The 25,034-nt window shown below is 37.5% G+C and overlaps 2 protein-coding genes across 2 annotated transcripts; one reads left to right on the top strand and one right to left on the bottom strand.

Moving 5' to 3' along the window:
* Positions 1–2,914: 2,914 nt before the first annotated feature.
* On the top strand, positions 2,915–10,773 carry rrm1 (ribonucleotide reductase M1 polypeptide). The gene is made up of 20 exons (XM_043221910.1): positions 2,915–3,045; positions 3,121–3,150; positions 3,792–3,880; positions 4,353–4,530; positions 4,641–4,741; positions 4,838–4,897; positions 4,983–5,022; positions 5,530–5,692; positions 5,838–5,979; positions 6,068–6,151; positions 6,233–6,394; positions 7,047–7,126; positions 7,230–7,431; positions 7,515–7,664; positions 7,749–7,970; positions 8,478–8,554; positions 8,774–8,909; positions 8,998–9,093; positions 9,174–9,362; positions 9,440–10,773. Exons 2-20 carry the CDS (start codon positions 3,132–3,134, stop codon positions 9,629–9,631), a joined length of 2,382 nt encoding a protein of 793 aa, XP_043077845.1. The 5' UTR covers positions 2,915–3,045; positions 3,121–3,131; the 3' UTR covers positions 9,632–10,773.
* Positions 10,774–10,903: 130 nt separating this feature from the next.
* LOC122326001 (short transient receptor potential channel 2-like) lies at positions 10,904–23,677 on the bottom strand. The gene is made up of 21 exons (XM_043220675.1): positions 23,587–23,677; positions 23,067–23,208; positions 22,818–22,973; positions 21,746–21,918; positions 21,576–21,658; positions 21,343–21,503; positions 21,190–21,259; positions 20,361–20,503; positions 20,015–20,259; positions 17,132–17,824; positions 16,816–17,025; positions 16,567–16,731; positions 15,057–15,231; positions 14,699–14,899; positions 14,450–14,612; positions 14,276–14,368; positions 13,975–14,167; positions 13,770–13,897; positions 13,011–13,086; positions 12,709–12,826; positions 10,904–11,836 (listed from the first exon to the last, which is right to left on the bottom strand). The coding sequence occupies exons 1-21, from the start codon at positions 23,629–23,631 to the stop codon at positions 10,992–10,994; spliced, it is 4,278 nt and encodes a 1,425-aa protein (XP_043076610.1). The 5' UTR covers positions 23,632–23,677; the 3' UTR covers positions 10,904–10,991.
* Positions 23,678–25,034: the final 1,357 nt, after the last annotated feature.

Here is a 25,034-nt window from a genome sequence, read left to right as displayed (position 1 = left end):
CTCGCAAACGGTCATGGTGAGGCAACAAATTTATGGTGAAAAATTGTAAACAGGAAGTGTGTTTTAACTGCAATATACTTGACTGACTGCAGCAGTTTGTTTGTTAAAGGAGGCATACTGATGTGATTACTTCATACTACACTTCTACACATCTTTCATTCAAGTAGAAGTATAGGCCCTGACATGTACTTTAAAATTGGCTGTGTAACATGGTGCATTGCCCTGCTGAGTTGAGGGACATTGTAAGAGCAGATTGAAGTTTGACCATGAGTTGGGCAAAGTAGAGAAGGTCCAGTCCTCTTGCTCTTTTGCAAATCTCAGCCTGGCTCTTCTGTGCTTCTCATTGATGAAGGGCTTTTTCTACCTATGCAAGACATCAGCCCTGCCCATAGGAGCCTGTTTTAAACCGTCACCCCAGCACCTATTATAGGTCAAATAGTGTTCATCAGACAGTTGTTGAGTGACATGGGAATGAGTTGGTGGTCATCCTGGTCAGTGGAGAGTCGTTTTCGCCTTCTGCCAGTCTGTTGTCCCAATGGTCTGCAGATTGACCTTGTTCTTATGGACTGATGTCTTTGAAATTTTAAGGATGGAAGCACCCTAAAGCTAGAACTGAGCCTTTTTCCTAATGACTCTTTTGGCATTGTCTGGTTAGTTTTTGTTTACAATTATTTTCAAGGTGCTACCAGCGTGGTTTTTGCCATCTGGCTGGTCCTATTTGCAAGATGATACTGATGACCACAGTGATTGTTTTATACTTTTTTTATTAAAGCTTGAACAGTGTTTCCATGGCAATTTATTAGAGTAACAACACAAAAAAGGAAACAGTAATTGTCTTAGTTTATACAATCCATCACAAAGTCCTGAATGGGTGGAATAACATTGTTGTTGTTGGTTCAGGTCAGGAAATGGGTTGATTTACATTTAAGTGACTTACACTGCATTTGAGTTACAGTTTTCACACTTTATTAGCTTTTGCTTTTCCTGGGAATTGAACCCATGATCTTGGCATTGCTAGTGCCATGCTCTACTATTTAAGCTACTATTGTAATTCAGTTTGGTCTTCGCGGGTATGAAGCTGACTTCAAACAGCCGTGCTTATTTGTGTTCTTACTTGGCTCATTGCACAGAATTTGCTTTGGGGCAAAGTGAAGTTGCCTCTCACTCTGTGATTATGACATAAATTGAAAGCTACAATGCACAGGAGTTATTTTTGTCCATCTCAGGTATTTAATGCTGGGGTTGTTCGGAAATTGTAATTAAGTAATTCCTCCTGTCAAATAACTAGTTCAGTGTTCTCTTACGTTCTTAACTATCAAACAGATACTGAGGTTGTCCACTAGATAGATAACAGATTGAGTGGTGAGAACTAGAAGGGCACAAGTGATATTTTGGGGGAAATGGAGATATATATCAAATGAAAGCTCTTGATGAGCTTTTTATACTGGCCAAAGTATAATGTAACGTATAAGTGTACAATTTTTTATTATAAACAATTAAAATCAATACACAAAGTCATGTCAAAGTATGGTACATTTTTGTTTTTGTTGGTAAAATCTCAGTTTATGCCTTTTTGGTTCCGAACCCTCGAAATGTTATAAGTTTCCATTACTTAGAATGACAAATAAATTAATAGAATCAGTTGATATGTACTGTACTGTCAGTATAGTTTTATATAATTATGTTACAAATGTTTATAGGTCATTAAAATCTTTAAAAACAAAATAAAATAAAAACATAGAGTTAAATGTATTTGCCTGTAGTGCATCGGTGTTGCATTGGCTATAAAAATGCGTCCATCATCACGTATGTTAAATGTTAACTGTATATCTGTATGACATAAGGTACAAATGCAGCTTATGTCATACATCAGAGGTCAGCCAAGAAGCCAGAATTCGTCATTTTTTTTCAATAGAAATATTTTTTGTTGCAAAAAGCCATCAATCTGCTTCAGAAGACATGTGTTAGCACCGTTAGTGTTAGGTTAGTTTTATGACAGATATATCTTTTTTCTACTATCCACCAAGCTTGTTAGAGGCAGGATACATTTTTGAAAACTGTCTGAAAGAAGCAAGTTATATACATCTAGGATGGCTTGGGGGTAAGTAAATTATGGATAATTTTCATTTTTGGGTGTCTTTACACTTGACCACTTGACTACTTTCAACGTATTTCCTGTATTTGGGTCAAGGGTTCAAGTGAGGATGAAGAACAAAGTATGTGTAGAACTTTTCTTTACTTTCTTTAGTTTTAATAATTTGCATTTTAAAATTAACTTGTAAATGTCTGTTCAGTAGGCTTGTTTCTAACATGAGTTTAATTTCTGGTGCTTCTAATTAAGTGACGAAAAGCAGTTGCAAAATGTAGACAACTAGTCTTTGAGCCACTTTGTTCTTCTACCAAATTATATGTAATAATATCTAATTATCGTAATAATATCCAACTTGGTCACTTGGGATCTCTCGCGAGATTTCGGCAAAAAGGCGCACAGCAAAAAGTATAAGGTGCAGGTTTAGGGCTGGGTAGATGTAGACGTTAATAAAATACAATCTAGCATGTAGAAAAGCCTATTTATTTTTAGCTTCTGATTTTTGCTGTATCATTTCTAGCCACAACCTTTTAAAACAAGATGCATGATGGGATACACTAAACCTGGAAAACCGCTTAAGAGCTTTATTTAAGATAGTATGAAGCCAGTGTGCGTTAAGGGCTCTGCGGCTTGGCATTTTTAAGGTTCGTGACAGTTGCGCATTATACTTCCTGTCGCGCGCAATCGCTCTCAAGCGGCCAAGCCCGTAAGTGAGGGTATTTGAACGAGACAGAAAACCGCGAAGGGTTTTGGGTGTGATTTAGCACAGGACCTTTTTCAAAAATGAAACGATTTGTTCCTGTTCCGTCTAGTGTGAGGAGGAGCGAGTAGCCCATTGGCTGAGATCATTTACCGGATCTGACGAAGGGCGAAGATCTGGCGGGTTTTGAGACGTATCGCGCGCGCTCAATACTTCACAACAACAGTCTGTAGAAGAAGCAGCAGCTGAGGGGCCGGTCAGCAAAATAGCACTTTATCCACAAATACGCCTAATTATTCTTTTTATATATTGTTTTTTTCCCTGTATTCAGAGAAATCAATCATGCACGTGATCAAGAGAGGTAAGGTCGCATTCGTCCTATTTTTTTTAGCTGCAATATGCTTAACGTACAATTTGTGTGCTTATATAAATACGGGAATACTTCACCTTATTTACATTAGCATAAACAATGCACGTTTATGTCATTCTCATGATCAAAACTATGTCTAATCCTAAAGACATGTTAAAGATGGACATCATTTGTTGAACATTAACTTAGCCGTGTTAAACACAAAGAGAAGTTTCGTATTTAGTCTTGATTTATAAGGTTACAGATGTATTAGTGTGCTATTATGTTAACTTTTTCTAACTACATAACTTTACCCTTGAGAACGATGTTTGTTCATGTTAACCTAATTGCACCTGACTAGTGGTGTTCTTTGTTAACTCGGTTGGCGCCAACTGCTTCTTTGACTAGATCATCCAGTAATAAATCGGGAATGGCAGACGCTACATGAATCATAACTCCTCATGTCACGTTAACGTGTTATGCTAGCTTAAAATTGTTTTGCTATACTTATTAGCATCATACATTTACGCACTTTTCATGTTCTTATCGGCTGTCTTTCTCCGTCCTTTATCGAACATAAGAGATAACTTATTCTGCTTGACTTTTTATTGTTATAGCTCGTTTTTATTCACCTGTTTTTTTTCTCGTCTCAGATGGTCGCCAGGAGCGAGTAATGTTCGACAAAATCACATCACGAATCCAGAAACTTTGCTATGGACTCAATGCTGAGTTTGTTGATCCTGTAAGTTATGAAATAACCTACATCAAAACCTATTCTAAGGTCAAACCTATTTAATTTTTTTGAACAGACCCAACAGCATTTAAACCTCTGGCCTAGTTACTATTACGGTTTATTCGTCCACAAGTAGAGCAATGACAATGTTGCGCTTTCTGTCGTCTCGCGCAAAACCCCATGCATATGTCTTTGCATTAGAATGTATTAAAATGTATAGTTAAAGGTCTACTTGTAAACAAGCCGATTCAAATAAAATAAAAATTCTCTGATTAATGTACTCATTGTGAAACATGCACGAGGGGGCATCATTACTGCATTGCCGAGTTCATCTCTTAACCCAAAGCAAATATGTAATTGGTCAACTAATGCTTAAATGCGTAACTTCAAGTTGACCAGAAAAATCCTTATTTGAGGGCAGCACTACTAAGAAGCAAATGTTAAGATCTGAGCCTAAATCCAAGTGGGTTTTGCTTTGCAGACTCAGATCACCATGAAGGTGATTCAGGGCCTTTACAGTGGCGTTACCACAGTGGAGCTGGACACCCTGGCTGCTGAGATCGCTGCCACCCTCACCACCAAACACCCTGACTATGCCATCCTGGCCGCCCGCATCGCTGTGTCCAACCTGCACAAAGAAACCAAGAAGGTCTTCAGTGGTAAGTTGCTGCGCATCACTTGTTTCATGTCTGCGGGACACTTAACTTCAATCTAAAGTGGATCGCGATCCCTCTATTTGCGTCTAATCGCTTACCTCCTCTGATCGCAGAGGTTATGGAGGATCTCTACAACTACGTGAATCCTCTGAACACCCGTCACTCGCCTATGATTTCAAAAGAAACCCTTGACATCGTTTTGGCCAACAAAGATGTAAGTATCATGTACTTACGTGTGATCTGTCTTCCTCCCCCCCCCAAACAAAGTCATATTTATATTTGATGTAATTATTTTCCTTTATTTCTCCAGCGCCTAAACTCGGCCATCATTTTTGACAGAGATTTCTCTTACAACTTCTTTGGCTTCAAGGTAATTTCTAAAATGGACAATGCAAAATATACATTTGTTTATCTGATTATGTGGTGTTAATCTTAGTTTTAAACGTTTTATTTAGACATTGGAGCGCTCGTATCTGCTGAAGATAAATGGAAAAGGTAAGTCATTATAATTCCTATTTGCGTACAGTTGTGGCCAATATGATTAGAACACTATTATTTTCACCAGTTAAAAATAGGTTTTTAGTCAGTTATTTCTGTCTTTTGCTGTAGCGTGTCAGTAGGAAATATCAGTTTTCATTTCCAAGCATACGTTTTGCCATTAATAGCAATAATCCAGTGAGATTTTTGTTAGCACAAGAAGTCTGATCTGATTGACACAGATATCTGATCTCATCATTATTTAGCATGTCTGGAATGACATGAAGAAACAAAACAAACTGAGAGACTAAATCCACAAAAAACTGGCAACCAGACCTACCTGCAAAATAAATATTTGGAAATGTAAACTGATATCCTACTGGCACGCTACAGTAAGAGATAGAAATGGTAAAGGTAGATGACAATTTTAGTGAGGGAAAAGCTCACAGTTAAAGAAGAGCAAAGACGCTGTCCTGGATGATGTAAATGCAAAATGTTGTGATACCTCGACCGCTTTGTTTTCAGTTGCTGAGCGGCCGCAGCACATGCTGATGAGAGTGTCTGTGGGAATCCATAAGGAGGACATTGCAGCAGCTATAGAAACCTACAATCTGCTGTCTGAGAAGTGGTTCACTCATGCTTCTCCTACGCTCTTCAACGCCGGCACCAACCGGCCACAGCTCTCCAGGTAGGAGAACATGCAATGGCTATACAACAGTCAGACACAAGGGGGCAGGTTTTCAAAACCAATGCCTGACTTTGGTGATGGCAAAGTCAATAGACTTCTGTATGTAATGTATAATACAAGCAGTTTTGTTTTGTCAAATTTCTAGTTGCTTCCTGCTTGCCATGAAGGATGACAGTATTGAGGGGATCTATGACACCTTGAAGCAGTGCGCGCTCATTTCTAAGTCTGCTGGTGGTATCGGGGTGGCAGTGAGCTGCATTAGAGCTACAGGAAGCTACATTGCAGGGGTGAGTTTTCTCCATCCTTAGCTTTAGGTTTTTTTGGTATTGGTAAACTCAGCGGTTGTGTTAATTGCTGTATTTCTTTATTACTTAGACTAATGGCAACTCAAATGGCCTGGTTCCTATGCTCCGTGTCTACAACAACACAGCACGTTATGTGGATCAAGGAGGAAATAAGGTAGGGTGTTTTACATGTGATTTTCACGAGGTGGTTCAACTTTGGCTTGTAAAACTGACATTATCTCTCCTCCTATTTCAGAGACCAGGAGCTTTTGCTATGTATCTGGAGCCCTGGCATTTTGACATTTTTGACTTCCTAGAGCTTAAAAAGAATACTGGTAAAGAGGAACAGAGAGCTAGAGATCTGTTTTACGCCCTCTGGATCCCTGATCTCTTCATGAAGCGAGTAGAGACCAATGCGGTGAGCACATTTCAAACATTTCTTAAAGGAGTAGTCCAAAAATTTAATTATTCTGTCACTAATTACTCACCCTCATGTCAAACCCTCATCCAAACTTTTATACCTTTCTTTAATATTCAGAACACACATTATGACTCTCTCACCCTCCATAGAAAGCAATGCAGCTGAAATGTTCCCAGGTCCAGAAATGGATCAATGACATTAGTCGAATAGTACATACGACATCAGGGGGGTCGAACATAACTTTTAAAACTACAAGAATACTTTACAAAGTAAATGGGGAAAAAAGCAATGTCCTTGCTACGTTTCTGGACCTGAGAACATTTCTGCTGCATCGCTTTCTATGAAGGTTCAGATTGTGTTCTGAAGATGAACAAAGGTCTCGCACATTTGGAACGACATGAGCCTGAGTAATTAATGACCGTTTCCCCGAAAACTAATTCTATCTCTTTAAATACAACGGTTAAAAAATTAAGCTTTGCCATCACAGGAAGAAATTAAAAGTTAAACTCTATATTCAGAGGTGTGAATATTTCTGGATTATCTTGAAATTTTGAATGGTTGTACGTTTGTATAGTTGTACAATTATTTCCTTCCTATTCAGTTTCGGTAAAATGCTTAGTTTTAAGCCCACTGTGTGACTCTCATGCAGGATTGGTCTCTGATGTGCCCCAGTGACTGTCCTGGGCTGGATGAGTGCTGGGGAGAGGAATTTGAGAAGCTCTACACAAAGTATGAAACGTTACTCCTGCTGCTACTACAAAACCTTTTAACATCTGTTACTGTTTAATAATTATGTCAATGTTTAATAATCCCATTTAATCTTTTTTTCCAGATATGAGAAGGAGGGCAGAGCTAAGCGTGTGGTGAAGGCTCAGCAGCTGTGGTATGCCATCATTGAGTCTCAGACAGAGACCGGTACACCCTACATGCTCTACAAGGGCGCCTGCAACCGTAAGAGCAACCAGCAGAACCTGGGCACCATCAAATGCAGTAACTTGTGCACAGAGGTTGTAGAGTACACCAGTAAGGATGAGGTAAGGAGTGCAGAATACATATATAAAGCACAATGTAGCTCATTTGACTTCATTTTAATGTGTTCTCGATTTTTCTCTTGTAGGTGGCTGTTTGCAACTTGGCATCCATTGCACTTAACATGTACGTCACCCCAGAGCGAACTTTTGACTTCCAGAAGTTGGCTTCTGTTACAAAAGTTATTGTGAAGAACCTTAACAAAATCATTGACATCAACTACTATCCTGTGCAAGAGGTAAGACATATTTTTGTGCTCTTTAGCCATCCTACATTATTGTAATGTGCTGCAGTAGCTGATCCTCTCTCTCTCGCACAACAGGCAGAGAACTCCAACAAGCGTCACAGGCCCATTGGTATCGGCGTTCAGGGTCTGGCCGATGCCTTTATCCTCATGCGCTTTCCGTTTGAGAGCGCAGAGGCTCAACACCTCAACTCACAGATCTTTGAGACCATCTACTACGCTGCCCTGGAGTCCAGCTGTGAGCTGGCAGCAGAATTTGGGCCGTATGAAACCTATGCTGGGTGTCCTGTGAGCAAGGGCGTAAGTTGGATGATATATATATCCGCTATAATATAACCAGAGTGTGTGTGTGTGTGTGTGTGTGTATCCTCTGATTTTAGTCTTATCTGTATGGTTTCTCTGTGAATCAGGTGAACTATTCCTTTAATGTTGACAAACTCAGCAAAAAAAACTTAAACTTAATTCAGTATCTTGTCATTCTGTACAAATATCGAATGCCATTTTATATCATGTAAACACATCCTAATTTAAGCATGTTTTATTTTCTAAGAAACGAAACAACACAATGAAGCGATCTGAAGCTCAAGGCAATAACTAATGTCAATCAGTGAGAGTTTTTTTTTTTTTAATTTTTCTATTGACTGTCTTGCTGAGAATATTGGCAAATATTCTAATCATAAACCAAATAAGTTGACCTTTCGTTCCTATCAATTCTTCCCCTAAATTTTAATTTTATTGGTCTTCGAAGGAAGCTGGACATCATTTGAGGTTGAGAGAACTCTAATTGTTCCTCGTCTGATTTTACAGATCCTGCAGTATGACATGTGGGATAAGACGCCTACAGACCTGTGGGACTGGGCGGCACTCAAGGAGAAGATTGCAAAGTTAGTAACCGCTTGCATGATTCAGAATTTCAACAAATCAATGGAAGACCTGGAAATCAAACTGACATGGGGAAAATGTTATAATACTTTTAATTACAATTATTAAATTAACACACAAGTAGAAAAGAATATTAAAAAAAAAACAGTTTTCTAGTACATTTATGTAATGTTGGTTTCTATAGTTACATGGGTCCTATATGTATTATTTTTGCTTCCCAGGCATGGTGTGCGTAACAGTCTTCTGCTGGCTCCTATGCCCACTGCCTCCACTGCTCAGATCCTGGGAAACAACGAGTCAATCGAGCCGTACACTAGCAACATCTACACACGCAGAGTTCTGTCTGGAGAGTTTCAGGTCAGTCTGACGTTAGCGAACGTTTCCAAGAACAGATGAATCAACGTCTTTGTATAAAATTAACTGGTTGGTTACCTTTTGCCTCTAGATTGTGAACCCACATCTACTCAAAGACCTCACAGAACGAGGACTTTGGAATGAAGAAATGAAAAATCAGCTAATTGCTCAGAACGGATCCATCCAGGTTTGTTGGCACTTCCAATTCGGATGACCTTTTTCCCTCCCGTTTTTGCATTCGTCCCTTTCTAAACCTTTTTTTTGCAGGGCATTCCCACAATACCAGATGACCTGAAGGAACTGTATAAGACAGTGTGGGAGATCTCTCAAAAGACCATCTTAAAGATGGCTGCAGACAGAGGTGCCTTCATTGACCAGAGCCAGTCCCTCAACATCCACATCGCTGAACCCAACTATGGCAAGCTGACCAGCATGCACTTCTACGGCTGGAAGCAGGTAAGCTAGATAATTTCCAAGCCTTGATTTGGAAGTCTACAACTTCAATAGATAAACGGTACATCTGCTCTCCGCAGGGTCTTAAAACAGGAATGTACTACCTGAGAACTAAACCAGCTGCCAACCCCATCCAGTTCACTCTCAACAAAGAAAAACTAAAGGAGACGCAGACAAGTACAAGCAGCGAGGAGGAAACCAAAGAACGCAACAAAGCTGCCATGGTGTGTTCGCTGGAGAACCGTGATGAGTGTCTGATGTGCGGTTCATGAACCCCTGCTGACAAGGACCTTCAGGGTGGTTGCCAATTTGCATCTTGTACAGTATTATTTACATCTAGTACTTTTTTTCTTTTTAATGACCATACAAAATAAAATTATTTAGATTAATTTACTTTTGGATCTGTATGCAATAAATGCAATAAAAATTATTTTGGGGATCTCAGACTTTATGAAAAGAACGTTTGGAGTCATTTTGAATATGCTTCTGGTCAATTTCCATCGATTTCATGGTTTAGGGTTAATGTATAAAGAAAGGGTTGGAGTTACAGTTTTGAAAGGGTGCATGAGATTTCTTTAGGTTACATTTATTTAAATTAATACACTATTATTTTGTAACAGTGCTAAATACAGTATATTGTTGTCTGATGTAATGCACCAGCATTACCCTGTGTGAAGTAACAGGTCATTATTACTATGGTTATGGGAACAGGTGTGACGTTCCAGTAGGGGTGCATGGGGAGGGTCTGAGGCTGCAGGTGATTGGTTAATGAATAGTCACAGAGGCCTCATGGGGAAAGTGGCTGTTGTCACAAACAGCAGGTGTTAAAACAAGCTGCAACATGTACATACTCTCTGGGGCGATAAAGGCTCTGGTTTATTTAACCACCTTTCATTTGTGTATTCTGGGTTTTTATATTGAGTTCAAATGATTAAATTACTGCTTTAATAGGAATTGATGATTGCATGTATTTATTATACGATATTGTCAAATGGTGTTCTATGGATTTTATTAATAATACAACTTCTACAATTAATCTACATGATTTACAAATTATTTTACAGTTTTAGAGGACCAAACAACCAGAATGCTTTTGTTATATAGTGTATATGTCGCCAAAAAAGTATTGTCACACTTAAAATAGACCACTGTTCAAAGTCAAGAAATACAAAAAAAAAAAGTAACATTCTGAAATACAATTCTCATGTTTTTGATCAAATTTTTTTTTGCTGCCTCAAAGCTTTTGCACAGTAGTTTAAAATATGTAAGAACCAACTGCTAGTCATTACAAGGAATGCAGAACAAGTGAACTTTTCAAGACTCAAATGAATAGAACAATAGTACTCAAATTTAAGTGTTCAAATGTTGGTATGTTTATAGTTAATGCAATAAACTGCACCTCTGACCATTATTACTTTTGAAAAAAGCTCTACAATCATTTACTTTTAGGTGTACTTTTGTTTGATATTTTTTCAGCTGTAATGACATTTAGACATTTTCAGTGTGTGACGTCTCCAAATACTTCCTGAGACCACTGTGACGAACCATTTATTACCACAAAACACTAAAAATGCTCTCAGCTAGTTTTAAGGTCCTCATAATCTAGTTATTTCAACTAATCGATTCCGATCTTTAAGGGCCGCTAGTCGAGAGATCAAATTCTTGAGAACCAAAACCGGTGTCTTGAGAGTCAGCGCTGCCGGTTGGAGATGATGCTTTGTTTCCAATTAAAGTGAAATTCTTCTCTAGCTTTTCCTCTATCCTCTTTGCTAAGAAACTCACTAGGTTTGTCTGATTCAGGTCGATCTTGATTCCCTCACCTGCATTTTCCTCGATGACTTCAACTACATCCTCATTTGTTTCATCTGTTGTTTCATTACTGTTTTCCTCAGTTTCTGTTTCATCGAGATCCTCTCCTCCTGTGGCGTAATCCTCCACGTTATCACTGGCTTCCTCTGCTATCATCTCATCTTCTGTTTTTCCACCAGCTTCACTTTCAGTATCTGTAGTGGACTCTATATCTATGACTGTCTCGCTTGTACTCTCTGTATTCTTTTCACCGTCTCCCTCCATACTCATCTCAGTGAGATCATCATTTCCTGTCTGCTCGTCCCCTTCATCTTCTCCCTCCTCCGTCTCATTCACGTCTTCCACAGCGTTATCGTTTTTTTGCTCGTCGATTGACTCTGGCTCTGGCTCTGTGTCAGCGGCCGGTGACTCTTCATCTTCTTCTACGCTCTCTTCTGCTGGTTCTTCATGGAGTATAGGCTCATGTAATGGAACAGTTTTTCTCTCATTGCTGAAGCCCCTGAAGTTGTTTTTGGCTCCAAGGATGTACTTCCCCAGGAAAGAAGATCCGCCTGACGGGTCTCCTGTAGGGTTGTCTGACTGGCCAAACAGATCTGTTTGAATGTGTTTCATCTCAGTGTGCAGCGTGCCAATCACTTTGCTCAGCTCTGTGATCCTGTTCCCAACATCTGGAGGGAAGACATTCCAGGTCATTTCAGTATTTTTCACTGCATGTATAAACTATGTTATGAATATAATTATATACTCTTCACTATAAAGGGCAACGGAGCCCGATCTAAGGGTTCATAAAAACTTCCAAGGGGCCACGAGACCCTAAAAATAAAGATATTTCTCATTTTAATTCTCTTTTTTTTCTTTGAAGAACCTAAATTCTCACCGTCTTGGGAAAAAAAGTCACGCTTAGACCTGGAAAAGCCATGTAAATTAATGAAATTTTACAACTCCATGGGCATTTTTATAATTGCATAGTTATTCCAAGCTGAATATTAACCCTTAACAGTATGAATTTTTTGGTTACATAAGATATGTGAGTTTATTGTGTATATTTATTGTGTATATATAAATACACATGCATGTATATATTTAAAAACAAATTACATTTATATATATTAAATATATATTATATATATTAAATATTTTATATATGTGATATAATTTATATAAACATAAATACATACATGCAATACAGGTAAATATTTAAAAAATATATATGTGTGTGTAGTACTACATTAATAAGCCTTAACTGATGCATTAGTGAAAGAAAAAGAATTGTATTGAATTGATTATTTGAAACGTGCGCTAAAAGTAAATTTGGGGTCTCTGCCATGCTGTTTCATGCATTAAGAGTTGTTTACACTATTAAACAGTTGGATCCTCATGCTAAGCAAGGACAAAGTTTCAAGTAATTTGGATTTCTGAACATTTCTGTCACAAAAATCTTAATTCCGGATTCATACAAGTTTTAGAAAGTTTTTTTCTATTGTTGGTCTGCATTTCTGTACCCTTTGATAAAATATGATAAAGATATTTTCAGTCTTACCTTTGCGTTTTGCCTCTTCAAACTCTCTCCTGGCAGATTCGATGTAGCGCTGAACCAGAGCACGGATTACCTGCTGTCTGTATGAAATGCGGCTCTCCCCTGGACTCCCATCATTCTTCTGTGTTGTATTTCCAAAATAGACATAAGAAGCATGTGTTTAATGCTATACGTTTTATTATTATTCTCATCAAAATAATAATAATCAACAATACTGAGCACATGAGCGTAAGCATACAAGTATACACTCAAAGCCTAATATAGAGTGACGATGAGCTGTAATCCAGAAAGACTGAAAAGTGTACCATAGATGCAAGAGGAGGGTAGTCTGGAGCAGAGTTACAGTTGAAGCAGCAGCAGCAGATCCGTCTGCAAATTCCTCTAAAACATAAAAACAAGTGAGATTAGTTTAAATTAAACGGAATGCCACTTAAAAATAAACTGGGTTAAATTATGTAAATCAATCAATCATTTATTAAACTGACAAAAAGCATCATTTAAGCTACGTTTCATTTAAATAATGTTTTAATATTAAATGTAATAATTTCTTTTCAAATGGACAAATAAATAGCTGCTTTTTTATTGAGTTAAATGTAATTATAAATCGTTATAAATCATCTTTTATGTTGACGAATAAACAGCTGAGTTTATTTAAATATAGTTAAACGTAAAAAGAAATAACAAATGAATGCATCACTTTTTAAAATGTATAATAAACATGATAAATTACACATACAAATATTCAATTATGAATAGAAATAGATTATTCAATTGATTTTATAATCATAGTCAAATTTGTAAAATCTATAAAACTAATACTTTAATATAAATATTTCTAATGCAATTTGTAAAAAATTGGTTGCATTTGTTTTGCAGTATGTGTATTACCTGCACTCGCAAAATACTTACACAAGAAAGTTACGTTTACGAGTAGGATCGAGGTTAGTACCTAGTTATTATAATTACCAAAATAAGTATAATAGCATGTCTATGAGGAAAAGAACTGTAAAATAAAGTTAAAACTGTGGAGTTGATAATTGTTAGTGTTCAAATAAATAAGCAACCTTAACAGATAGAAAACGGCCTTTGGAGAGGGGATGATGTTGAATGGGACAGGCATAGTCAGTCCTTCTCTGAAGTAACTCAAGTAGAGCTTAGAACGGGCAAATTTCCACTCTACATCAGCATCATCCTACAGGGAAGAACAATTTCAGTGAAACATCGAGCTTATATCATTACTGTACACCAGTGTCAGTTCCTCAAGCTTACCTCAATCTTCTGAAAAGAGTTGGTGATCATAGCAATAAGCATGTTTAGAAGAACAATGACAATGATGAGAGTGTAGATGCCATAAAGGATTCGGCCAACAAACTCAGCCAAAACAAACTCAGGCATGTCCACGTAGGTCTGGTCGGCCATACCAAACATGGTCCAGAAGAGAAAGCTGAAGGTTTCATTTAACCTGTAAATAAAAACTTTAGTGACGTTGCTCCATTATGAAGATGATGTCAAACTCAACTCATTGGTGCAATTTCTGCAGTTTTTACCAAACGGATAAAATATAAAATACCTTCCAAGATTAGGAGAAATCATGTATGGGACATAGACATTGTTGACGCCACACAGGAAGGCGGTTCCAATGATCACCAAAATGAACATAAATCTGGAGAGAATTGAGCAAAGTGTTCCTCAAATGTTCCTTCAAGATACTATTAGTCTTAAACAACAGGATGCAGCTGAATACCTCATCATGTCGTCAATCATCTTTCCGATGGAGATCTGCAGGGTACCAAGAGACTCGTGTGCTGGTAGGATGTAAGCCAGGCGAGTGAAACTCAGCATGCTGGTTACCGCAAACAGCACCTCAGCGATGAACTGGGGATCCTCCTGATGCCACTCTTCACGCACTGTACAGCCAGAAATAAATCATTTTACTAAGCCAACGAGCTGTTATGTTGTAGGATAAATCGGTTAGTGAAGTATTTTCTCTCACAAGTCTCGGTGAAGTAGACGCACTCCTCCTGTTTGTCAGGTAACTGGCAGAGGAAGTGGACCTTCAGCATGATGACTACTCTCAAGGCGAAGGAAGCCAGGTACATGCTAAGAACCATCACATCCAGACAGTTCCACCAGTCTAGGAAATAACTCCTCAAGCCCTCGATCCAGATCTCTTTACACTCAAACCAGAAAAAACCTGTTCGACAAGATTCATGGCCACTGAGATACTAAACTGTTTCATGTGTAATGTTCAAAAATGCAGACCTGAAGATCTTGCAGCAAATTTAATGCAGAGGAGATTCCCTACTAACTTCTATATAATTTTTTTATTAAAAGTGGTTCCTAAGACCTACCAACCACCCAGACCATGTGGAAGGAGTTGTGCAGGATGGTCTGCTGACGAGAGGCAAAGCTGTCTCGATACACCTCCATGGCAATGGATTCCCCCAGAAGCGTGATCAGGAACCACATGTATGAAGCCGAATGGAGGAGGAATTTAATCACTGGGATCCTCAGAGTCTTCCCCAGCTGAGAAAAAAATAACAGTTGGATTACTTTTTAGTAGAAAATGTCTGCTAGAACAGTCCTGTGGTGGACCATCTGTATAGGGTGTTTCCCTGTTTTTAGTCTAAGATGCTGTAAAAGATTCCAATGTTTTGAAAAATTAGTGGATGGATGAAAGTCTGGGAAACCAAAGCTACAAAATTTACTTAAAACTAGTTACATATTGGAACTACAGACCAATATCAAATCTACCTTTTATAGGCAAGATTAATAAAAAAGGTTGTTTTTATTCAGCTGAACAAGCACTTAACAGATGGATGTGCCAGAACTTTCTTCAGGTCAACAAGAAAACTGCATTTGAAAACAAAGATGACCTTTTGAAGATGAATGTGTACTTTCACTCTCAAACAAGGTCAAACAACTAAAAATCAAGTCAAGAACCATGGGGTGATTCTGGAGACAGATTTTAGTTTTGGTAATCATGTCAAAGTAACTAAATTAGCATGCTGTCATCTCAGCATAGATGTTTTGTTTTTAATCTTGGAGAAACTTGTTCATGCCTTTATCACCAAAAAATGTTGAGCCAACATAAAATCTTAAGCCAACAAACTTTAGCATATTGTTTTAAGTTTGCATATTAAAATTTTAAGTTGGCTCAAATTTTTAGTTTTTTTTTAACAAAAATCCCATTAGACATTTGTAGCGTATCTAGAACACTGCTGCCAGTCCTCACACCAAACAGCTGATCAAAACTTCACAATAATTGACAAGTAACCCACATGTTTGATCATTTAATGTCTTGTGAAGTAAAAAGCTGTGTGTTTGTAAAAAATCCATTATAAAGGCATTTTACCTCTCTTCACATCAAAATTCATTGACATATTTGCTTACAACTGTTTTGGACTGTTTTCATTTAGAAATGCTGCATGATCTGGGCATATTTCTCTCCTGATTCAGATAAGACATGCCTTTCACAGGCGAAAGCAAAAAAGAGAGAGGAATAATATTTTAGCCAAAAGATGATGAATGGTCATGGTCGATTTGTATTTTATAAACATACAGCGTTTTGCTTCACAAGATATTCTTTGGAGCAGTCATGTGGATTACTTGTGGATTATTGTAATGTTTTTATCAACTGTTTGGATTCTCATTGTGACAGCACCCATTCAGTTCAGAAGACCCTTTGCTAAATTTCTCCAAATATTTTCTGAATAAGAAACAAACTCATCTACATCTGAAATGACCTTATAGTGAGTACATTTTCTGTACTTTTGGGTTCTGTACTATTCTTTAAGTAAATTAACTAAGCAACAGAAATACCTTTACAGAATGATTGAATATTTAAATTTATTTAAAAACCTTTGACTTTGGTGCGATCCAGTAGATGAGGCAAAGGATCGGCATGGTCAGGAAGATCCCAAAAGACACCAGGAGCTTCCAGGCTGTTCTACTGCCCCTCCAGCCTGAAAGGTTTCCACACCAGATGGAGGAGAGCACTTGCTGGCAGATGGGGTGGGCTACAAACTAATGTACAAACAATGGTTAGCTAAATCAGTAAATAGCAATGCATTTTTTATTATTTTGAGGGGTTGATGCTTGGGGTTCTACCTGTTTTTGATTATAGTTGACAGCAAGCCTTAAGCGAGCCAGGTTTGGAATGCCCTCCTCAAACGTCTGCTGTTCCAGCTCGTCCTCGCTGTCCTCATCCTGATCCCCGAGGCTGTTCAGGATGGTGGTGACCTCACTTTGGTTCCGGCACATTCCGAGCAGCTCCACGGCAAACTCCTGGCACAGTTCCTCCAGGGAAATATACTGAGGCTGAATGAAGCAAAGGAGACTTTAAAATTATACCATTGTAGCATTGTTTTTTGTAATGCATGATTTTAATCTGCAAATATTGATAAGAATTGAAACTATACTCGACCTTAAACTCAGGTTCCTTTTTAGACAGCTTGCGTAGATCCCGGCTGAGTCGAAAGGCACTGAGCATGGCATCTTCTGCGGTGATGGATAGATAAGCCCTGCTTGCAATTCCCCGGTAGGTGTTGATACGAGACAACGAGAACTTGAGCAAATCATACTGCCGCCCATTCCTGCACTCCAGACAGGTGCAGGAGATTTTATGCGGCCAAGGAATTTCGTGCCCTTTCTGATTGAGCATTGTCACAATGTCATACAGATCCTTCTGACAGGCCAGTGTCAAAGGTGTCACTCCAGGAGCAAACTGGGAATCATCAATGGAATGGTCAAAAATGGCCATTGAGAAAGAGCGAACATCCATCTTATTTCCCTTCTCTAGATCGAGGCGGTCCAGGAGGCGCTTGACCACACGAGGCTGGTTGGTGTCCACGGCCACCAGAAGAGATTCGTGAATCTGCCGGAAGTCAAACTTGACCCCTTGGAGAAGGGTGTCCATGGTGTCTTCATTCCCCAGTCGGATGGACAAGTTCAGCGCTTCTCTCCATAGCCTGTCCTCAGAGTCGTCCAGCTGGCGGATGATGCCGTCACCCGTCTTCAGGAGCGAAGAGACCATGTTCACGTTGCCCTCTCGGATGGCGCCGAGGAGCTCCGGAGGGAAGCGAAACTTCTTGTTCACAATCTCGCGCCATTGTTCTGGCTATTCATAGGGGAGATAAAAATAATTTTAACACACAGCAACACCAAAATACTTGTAAAACAGGAATACGAGACTGATGTCTAGGTATCCGTTTGAATAAACTCTTGCACCATGATGCTTGTACCATTTCACTGTTTCACGTTCTGTCTGTCTTTTTCTAAAAACTAAAACACACCTATGCAATGGCACACAATATATACATTTAAAAAAGTAAAATGTCTAAAAGTCCATACTGAAAATGCGGGATTCAGGGCAACTGGGGAGCTATATATATATATATACACACACATACATAAATCGTTTAATTATTATACATATTAATTATTTATATATAATGATGTTAAATGATTCAGTATCATAAATAAAATTATTTATTAAAAAACATGAAAACATTTGTATCCATAATCTGTGAGGGTTTATATTATGTATATATTAATACACATGCATTATGTATTTGGAAAATATTCATATGTATATATTTATATTTGCATAAATAAGGCTATAAATAATTTAATATATATAAAATTAACTTTTTTCAGATATATGTGAATATAAAAACTGCAACCAAAAATTTTGATGCAATATATATACATATATAGAAAGCTTTTTCTACTATTTTAGGACACTAATGAAATACAGACAACTTTTTACAGAAGATATTATGCTTATTAGAATTTGTGACAATACCATGGCAAAAAAATAATTGATTAAAATTCATTAATTAGAATGCATTGCTAATTTTATAGTGTCTTAAATATCAGATCTGACATCTACACACAATTTCCAAAGGCTTAATACATGCTTAAAGAATGAACAATGCATATTTCTTACCGTGAGGTTTTCCATTATCGGATACACGGAGGATATAAATATTACAGTGAGACTGTATCAATGGATGTCCCACATATCCGCTGCATATCCAAAAAGCAAACAAAGCCGGTCAGTAAAGCCGTTTTATGAGGCTCTAATCCTGATCTGAAGGAGTGATTAAGACACTAGTTAAGCGAGTTCACTGGTTTGCCACCGCTGAGGAGTCAAAACACGGGTGAATGATTTCATGACTCTAAACAAACCAAATAACAGCTACCGTTCCCCAAAGGATACGACCAATTAAAAATGCAACCGTAACATTTTGTTGCATCCCATTTGAGCTCACAAAGGACTTCTGAATTTCCACTCCCCCATCAGTACACTTCCTCCTTTCAACACCTCTGTAAACATCGGGCCTCAACAATAAGGCTGGCCCCATGACACAGGGTCAGTGTGTGAGTGCTTCAGGATATGAAAATTAATAACATAAATTGTTCAAATTGATTATTTAATATTTAATTATTAAGTTGTGATCGGTAAGGAAATATGATACATTCATATTTTCATTCAGAAAGACATTAAATTGATCAAAAGTCAAAACATTTATAATGGTACAAAATACTTTGATTTTAAATAAACGCTGTTCATTTGAACATTCTATTCATTAAAAAATTCTGAAAAATTGTATCACAGTCTCCACCTAATAATAAGCAGCTCACCCATTTTCAACATTTATAATAATAATAATGTTTTGACCATCAAATCAGCATATTAGAATGATTTCTTAAGGATTCAAAACTGAAGAAATTGCTGATGAAAATTCAGCTTTACTTTTATTTATTTTAAAATATACATATAAATTGTTAATGCTTAAATGTATTTTTACTGTATTTTTGATCAAATTAATGAAGCTTTGAAACAATAAAACAATATTTAAAAACAATAAAACATCTACGCCAAACTTTTTAAACAGTATTGTATATATATTCACTTTTAAACCAAAAAGATGTATTTATTTTTATTGTTGAACAAGTGAGAAAAATGACAAATCTGAACTTTCTAAATAATATATTTTATATTTAGGACAATACATTTTAATCAATTACAAACAATGCTTTGATTTATACCACAAAAACAATGAAAAGCAGAAAACATGACAAACAAACATTTCGCAACGACCAATGTTATAAATTCTAATAACAATAAAAATGGTCTTTTTAGGGAGTCAACTGTTTTCTCCAAAATGCATAAACCAGTAGGATACAAAATGTTTGCTCATGGCGTTTAAGGCTCAAGGCCTTAGAAACCAAGAGAATACCTGATTTCTTTTTGTATGTTGCTATCTGAGAAGGTTTCCGAGACCACAGGGCTCTTCTCTCAGTTCAACCACACAGTACCTGGTTCTACCGCGTCGCCACAGGTGCTGGCGTGCCGCTGAATACGGTCTGGAGGGAATCGGAAGGAGCAAAGAGGACATGGAACCATATGCTCATCTGCGCCAGAGCCAAAAACAGAAGAGTACTGTGAGCTCATGACCTCTGTTTCCCTGACTCCCATGAGCTCCGCTGAATCAGACTCCAGGCAGGTGGAGGCATGGAAAGGTAGATAATCGGGACTGAAGGATTCTATGTGGACAAAAAGAGCAGTAAATTATGACCCATAGTGGGCTTCACATCTTTCTGCTTACAAAAATGCTCTCTAATAGGCATGTATATAAACACCTTACCTCCACAAAGAGGACATCTCGTCTCAGGAGAGCCCTGAGGGGCCTGGTGGACACTACTGTGTGGGCTTATTGAGTTGGGTTCATGGGTGGATGCTGTAGGTCTGGATCTCTTCTGTGGAGCACCACTGTTTATAAGGCTCTGCCTGAATGACCACCATTAAATACAGAATACACGTCTATAAAAATTATAGAGTAAACTATATATACACATGAGAATCCAAAGAGTCTGAGACTACTTGTGAAATATGCAATTGGGACAAATGAATAGTGCAAATACATAAACAATACATATTGGGGTGGAGTAACCCCCTTAAGACAATTCGAAACAAATGATAGAATTAGCATGACAATTCGATTTCTTAGCATTCTTGTTTGTATGTCTTTGGCTTTCTTAAAATCAGCACCCAAGCGGCAAAATTTGTGTAAATCCTGGCAATCATGTTATGCATCATAATTTTTCAATCCTAATTCTCCAATGGAAAAACTTGCTTTTGTTACATTAAATATAACTCTGGTATAAAGAGTCAGTCTAAATGTAAACCATGTTTTTGAAAGAAAATACTTTTCTTCAACAGTGATTAAAAACCAGTAATACTGTTACAAAAATATATATTTAAAACAAATGCTCTTCTTGAAGTTTCTAGTCAAATGAGAATCCTGAAAAAATATTACAGTATTACAGTAATAATAGAAAATATAGTAAACAAAGTTATCATCCTGTATTGAATCTGTTGAGAGGAGTATAACTTTAAGTGCACGTGTTTCTAAACATCTGTTCATGTTTACTTAATATTGACTTCAATTCATTTTTTTATTTCTCAATTCATACCGTGCCTTAGACTTCTTCCTTTGCACACGAGGGGCCTTTAGTGGCCTTTCGCTGGAAGTCCTAAATCCACCTAATAAAGAAAGAAAAAACATTAGTATGATAAAAAGCATTCATTTTCCACTCCATCTGTGTGGTGTCCAAATAACAACTCGCCTGTTGGGGATTTGACGTTATCTTCTCTCGGAGGTGTTGTGCTGGATGTAGAACTGCTGGGGGATGTTGACGAAGAGCGTCTGTTAGAGTGGGCGGCTTTGACCATCCGCTCTGCCCGACTCAAACTCCCAGCATTTCTTTGCCGATCTGAGGAGACATCCCTGAAAAAGAGCAGAGAGTGCCTTCTGGAAGTCATGCTACTACACATCTAGCTTTAAAATAAAGACACACACCCCGTGATTTGTCCAAAAAATGTGCTTTGGATAGCCGGACTGGAAAGCCACTCCATCACGGATGTCATCTTTTCTGGTGTGCTCTGTGAAACATTTCCTAACAATTAAACTGAGTTTAACCAGCAGCATGAGCAAAAGGCAGTTTAACAGAACCTTATAAAATCTCTCACCAGATTTTCGGCAGAAATATCGTCATGTTGCACTGAGGAATCTTCAGCCTCGTCTTCCGTGGTGCGGACGCGCAGAAAAGACAGACCAAACTGTGAGCGTTTGTCGAAAGGCTGCGTGCAGGTGACTCGCAGCCTGTCCCAGCTCTCCTCAGCAGCCTGAAGGAGAAAATCAGCTGGACATGGACACATTTAAATGATTACCTCAGTCTTTCAATGCCAATGAACGCAATCAAATGTTATGCACTTGCATTACGAAATGATTAGAAAAGTTACACTTGTGATCTTCACATTCCAAAACGATTAGAAATGAATAACAAAATAATAGAATACATAGAATTTTTTTTGGACTAATCAGCCTTGATGCTGTAGTATTTAAAAATATCTAAATGGTGCTTTAATGGTGTGATTAATCGCATCCAAAATAAAGTATCTTGTTTACATAATGTATGCGTGTATTGTTTATATATATTATGCATATGTACATTCACACACATGCATGTACATATTTAAAAAAAAAATAGTATACTTATATTTGAAATATATTTATATGTAATGTGAATATAAATTTGTACATGTAAATATTTTCGAAACGCATGATATGTCAAATGTATTTAATCTGTAATATTTATTTATATAATGGTCACAGTACACACACATATAGTATGCCAAAAAAACCTTTTATTTTGACTGTGATTAATCACGATTACTCGTTTGACAGATCTAATGTAAATACATATCCAATGCCTTGTATCTTTGGATTTTACATTCATTTGTCCGTTTTTAAACTTAAATGTTGCATTAACTTAATATTAAGTATTTTCTTGCGCTATTTACATTATTTTAGATTGTAATAAATTGTGCATAATTTTGAAATGAATATCGTTTAGTACTGCGAAATTCACTCAAAATACAAAATATTACAGTAAAAACATTATTAAAATAAAATATAGTAATCCTTTTTAAAACACGTCTTTGTCATTTTGACCACAGAGAATCAAAATGCGAATCCCTAAATGAGGAACAGCAGAGGGCTGAGTTTGCAGCAAAGGTGAGGGATTTGCCTGCTTTATACCTTTTTTAAACATGCGCACATTTTGGCGGCCAGTGCCCTGTTTCGAGTCCACTGGACTCATGAGTGTTGCAGTGGGCAGTAGGGTGACATATGGATGGTCTGATGACCACGAGGAGCGGCCGACATCAACCTGGATGAATGCAGAGCCACAGTTGCCTTTGCAAAGAAAAACAGGGATCTTGTGAATATACTTCACCACGAATACATATCAGATAATAGTAGGTGACTTTTATGGTAACACCAACACACCAACATCAATGAATCCTATAGCAGATGCTCGCTCCATCTGTAGCTCCACCCTGAGGACTCCACTGCGGTCCTGGACGCTGCACAACCACGGTCTGCTGCTGTTACCGTCTTCACACAGATTATTCACACCATTCTTACTATCCTGCAATTCAGTTTATTAAGTTTACTAGAGGTTACACTTTCATTAATCAGATTTAGAAACATTACCACTCAATAACATGCTAAGCATCATTTAATATATGCACATTCATATAGTTACAACATGCTAAGCATCATGTAATACACATTAAAATAGTTCATATTAAAATAAAAGTTCAAATAACCTTTTTTCATATATTTTTATTTCTATATTGTAACTGTACGTGCTAGAAGTTATAAAACATAACATAAACCGAAGAATATAAAACATCTTCATTGCGTAATGTTGTTCATAAACGTTATAAAAATAGAGTTAGACGTTATACAAATATTTATGAATTACTGTCTAACTGTTAAAGTGATATTTTGACCAGATAGTTACCTGTGATGTAAACGAGACGATGTGTTTTATTTTGATGGGAGCCATCGCAAAAACACAACTCCAAGAACGTGTTGCGTCATCACGTATTCGTTTTTCCCGCCTGAACTCGATAACTCCACCCAAAGCGATGCCACATCCGGTTCAGGCGAAACAAAATCTGATGACGCCCTCTCGTGGCCTTTATTATTATTATTATTATTATTATTATTAAGAAAACACTAACATATTTATTACACAGATGCGCATTATGGAAGATCTATGTATACTATGCCAGAAAGAAATAGCTAATTATATTATACAATTCCTAACAATTGTTCGAATATTAAAAGGCAGCACATTTACAATTTTTTTATTTATTTTATTTTTTTATATTCTACTTTGCACACTTCTTTTTTATATACATATTTTTTTATATTTTATATTTATATATACATTTAAATTTTGTTTTTCTATTTTGATGCTGGACGGTTGTAAAGAACATTTCACTGCATGTCGTACCATGTATGTGACAAATAAAATTTGAATTTGAAATTTGATTTGAAAATCAAAAGCTATTATCAAATTAATTCTCTGTAAAAAAGAAGAAGAAGATAATAAGACATAATAAGGGCGTATGAAGTCATAACTTTCGTGTGATGTGTTTTCCACTATCGTTAATCATATTTCCAGTTCTTGCTCCAGTCTAGTAAACTCATCCTGGCTTTGATGCCAGCTGCTCTGTAAGCTAGCGAACAGAATTCCCCTAGCTGTCCTGTGGAAAAGCTGAAGACAGCTGCAGACATATATCTGCCCCTTAAAGGGAGGGATTGTGTTGTTCTCAGTGCACATTTTAAATACTTTAAATAATAAAACAATCAAATACTTTTTAATCATATTTTCCCATGAAGAACGTATCAAGCTTAAACATGTTCACTATATCTGCACATTATCTTAGTGAAGCATCAGTGAAAATATGAGAAACCTTGGGCGGGTTTTAGCTGACCGCTGCATTGAGTGTGACTTTCTCTTCTCCAGCTGCTCTCAGCCTCTCCCGTGGATCTGTTGTACGTGGGTGTGGGGAATCAGGGGGCCGCCGTAACCCGCTGGCTGCTCTCCAGTAATCAAAACATCTGTCTCCCATCCCCGTCATCTGAACTTCAGAGACATACCATCATCCTCCACGAACCGGATATCAACAATGTCGATGCATGCATTTTCCCTGTAGCTGGTCCGATTTAGAAACATCTTTTATTGGAGTGATGTTCAAACTGAAATCTTGCTGATATCGAAGCGGGTAACAAACCAGTGGTGAAAGTATAAACTCCGGGCTATGCTTTCCTGTTAGACCAGACGACTATACTGAGGATTTACTTGTCATTTAAACATGATCAATTTAATACATTTGAATGAAATGTTCCCCTTGTGTCCTTGAAGTTAAAACATGTTATAATGCCTTTGCAACAGTTTTA

This window comes from Puntigrus tetrazona, chromosome 21 (genome assembly GCF_018831695.1).
Source record: "Puntigrus tetrazona isolate hp1 chromosome 21, ASM1883169v1, whole genome shotgun sequence".
NCBI lineage: Eukaryota > Metazoa > Chordata > Actinopteri > Cypriniformes > Cyprinidae > Puntigrus > Puntigrus tetrazona.
This window is presented reverse-complemented; position numbering and strand designations above follow the sequence as displayed.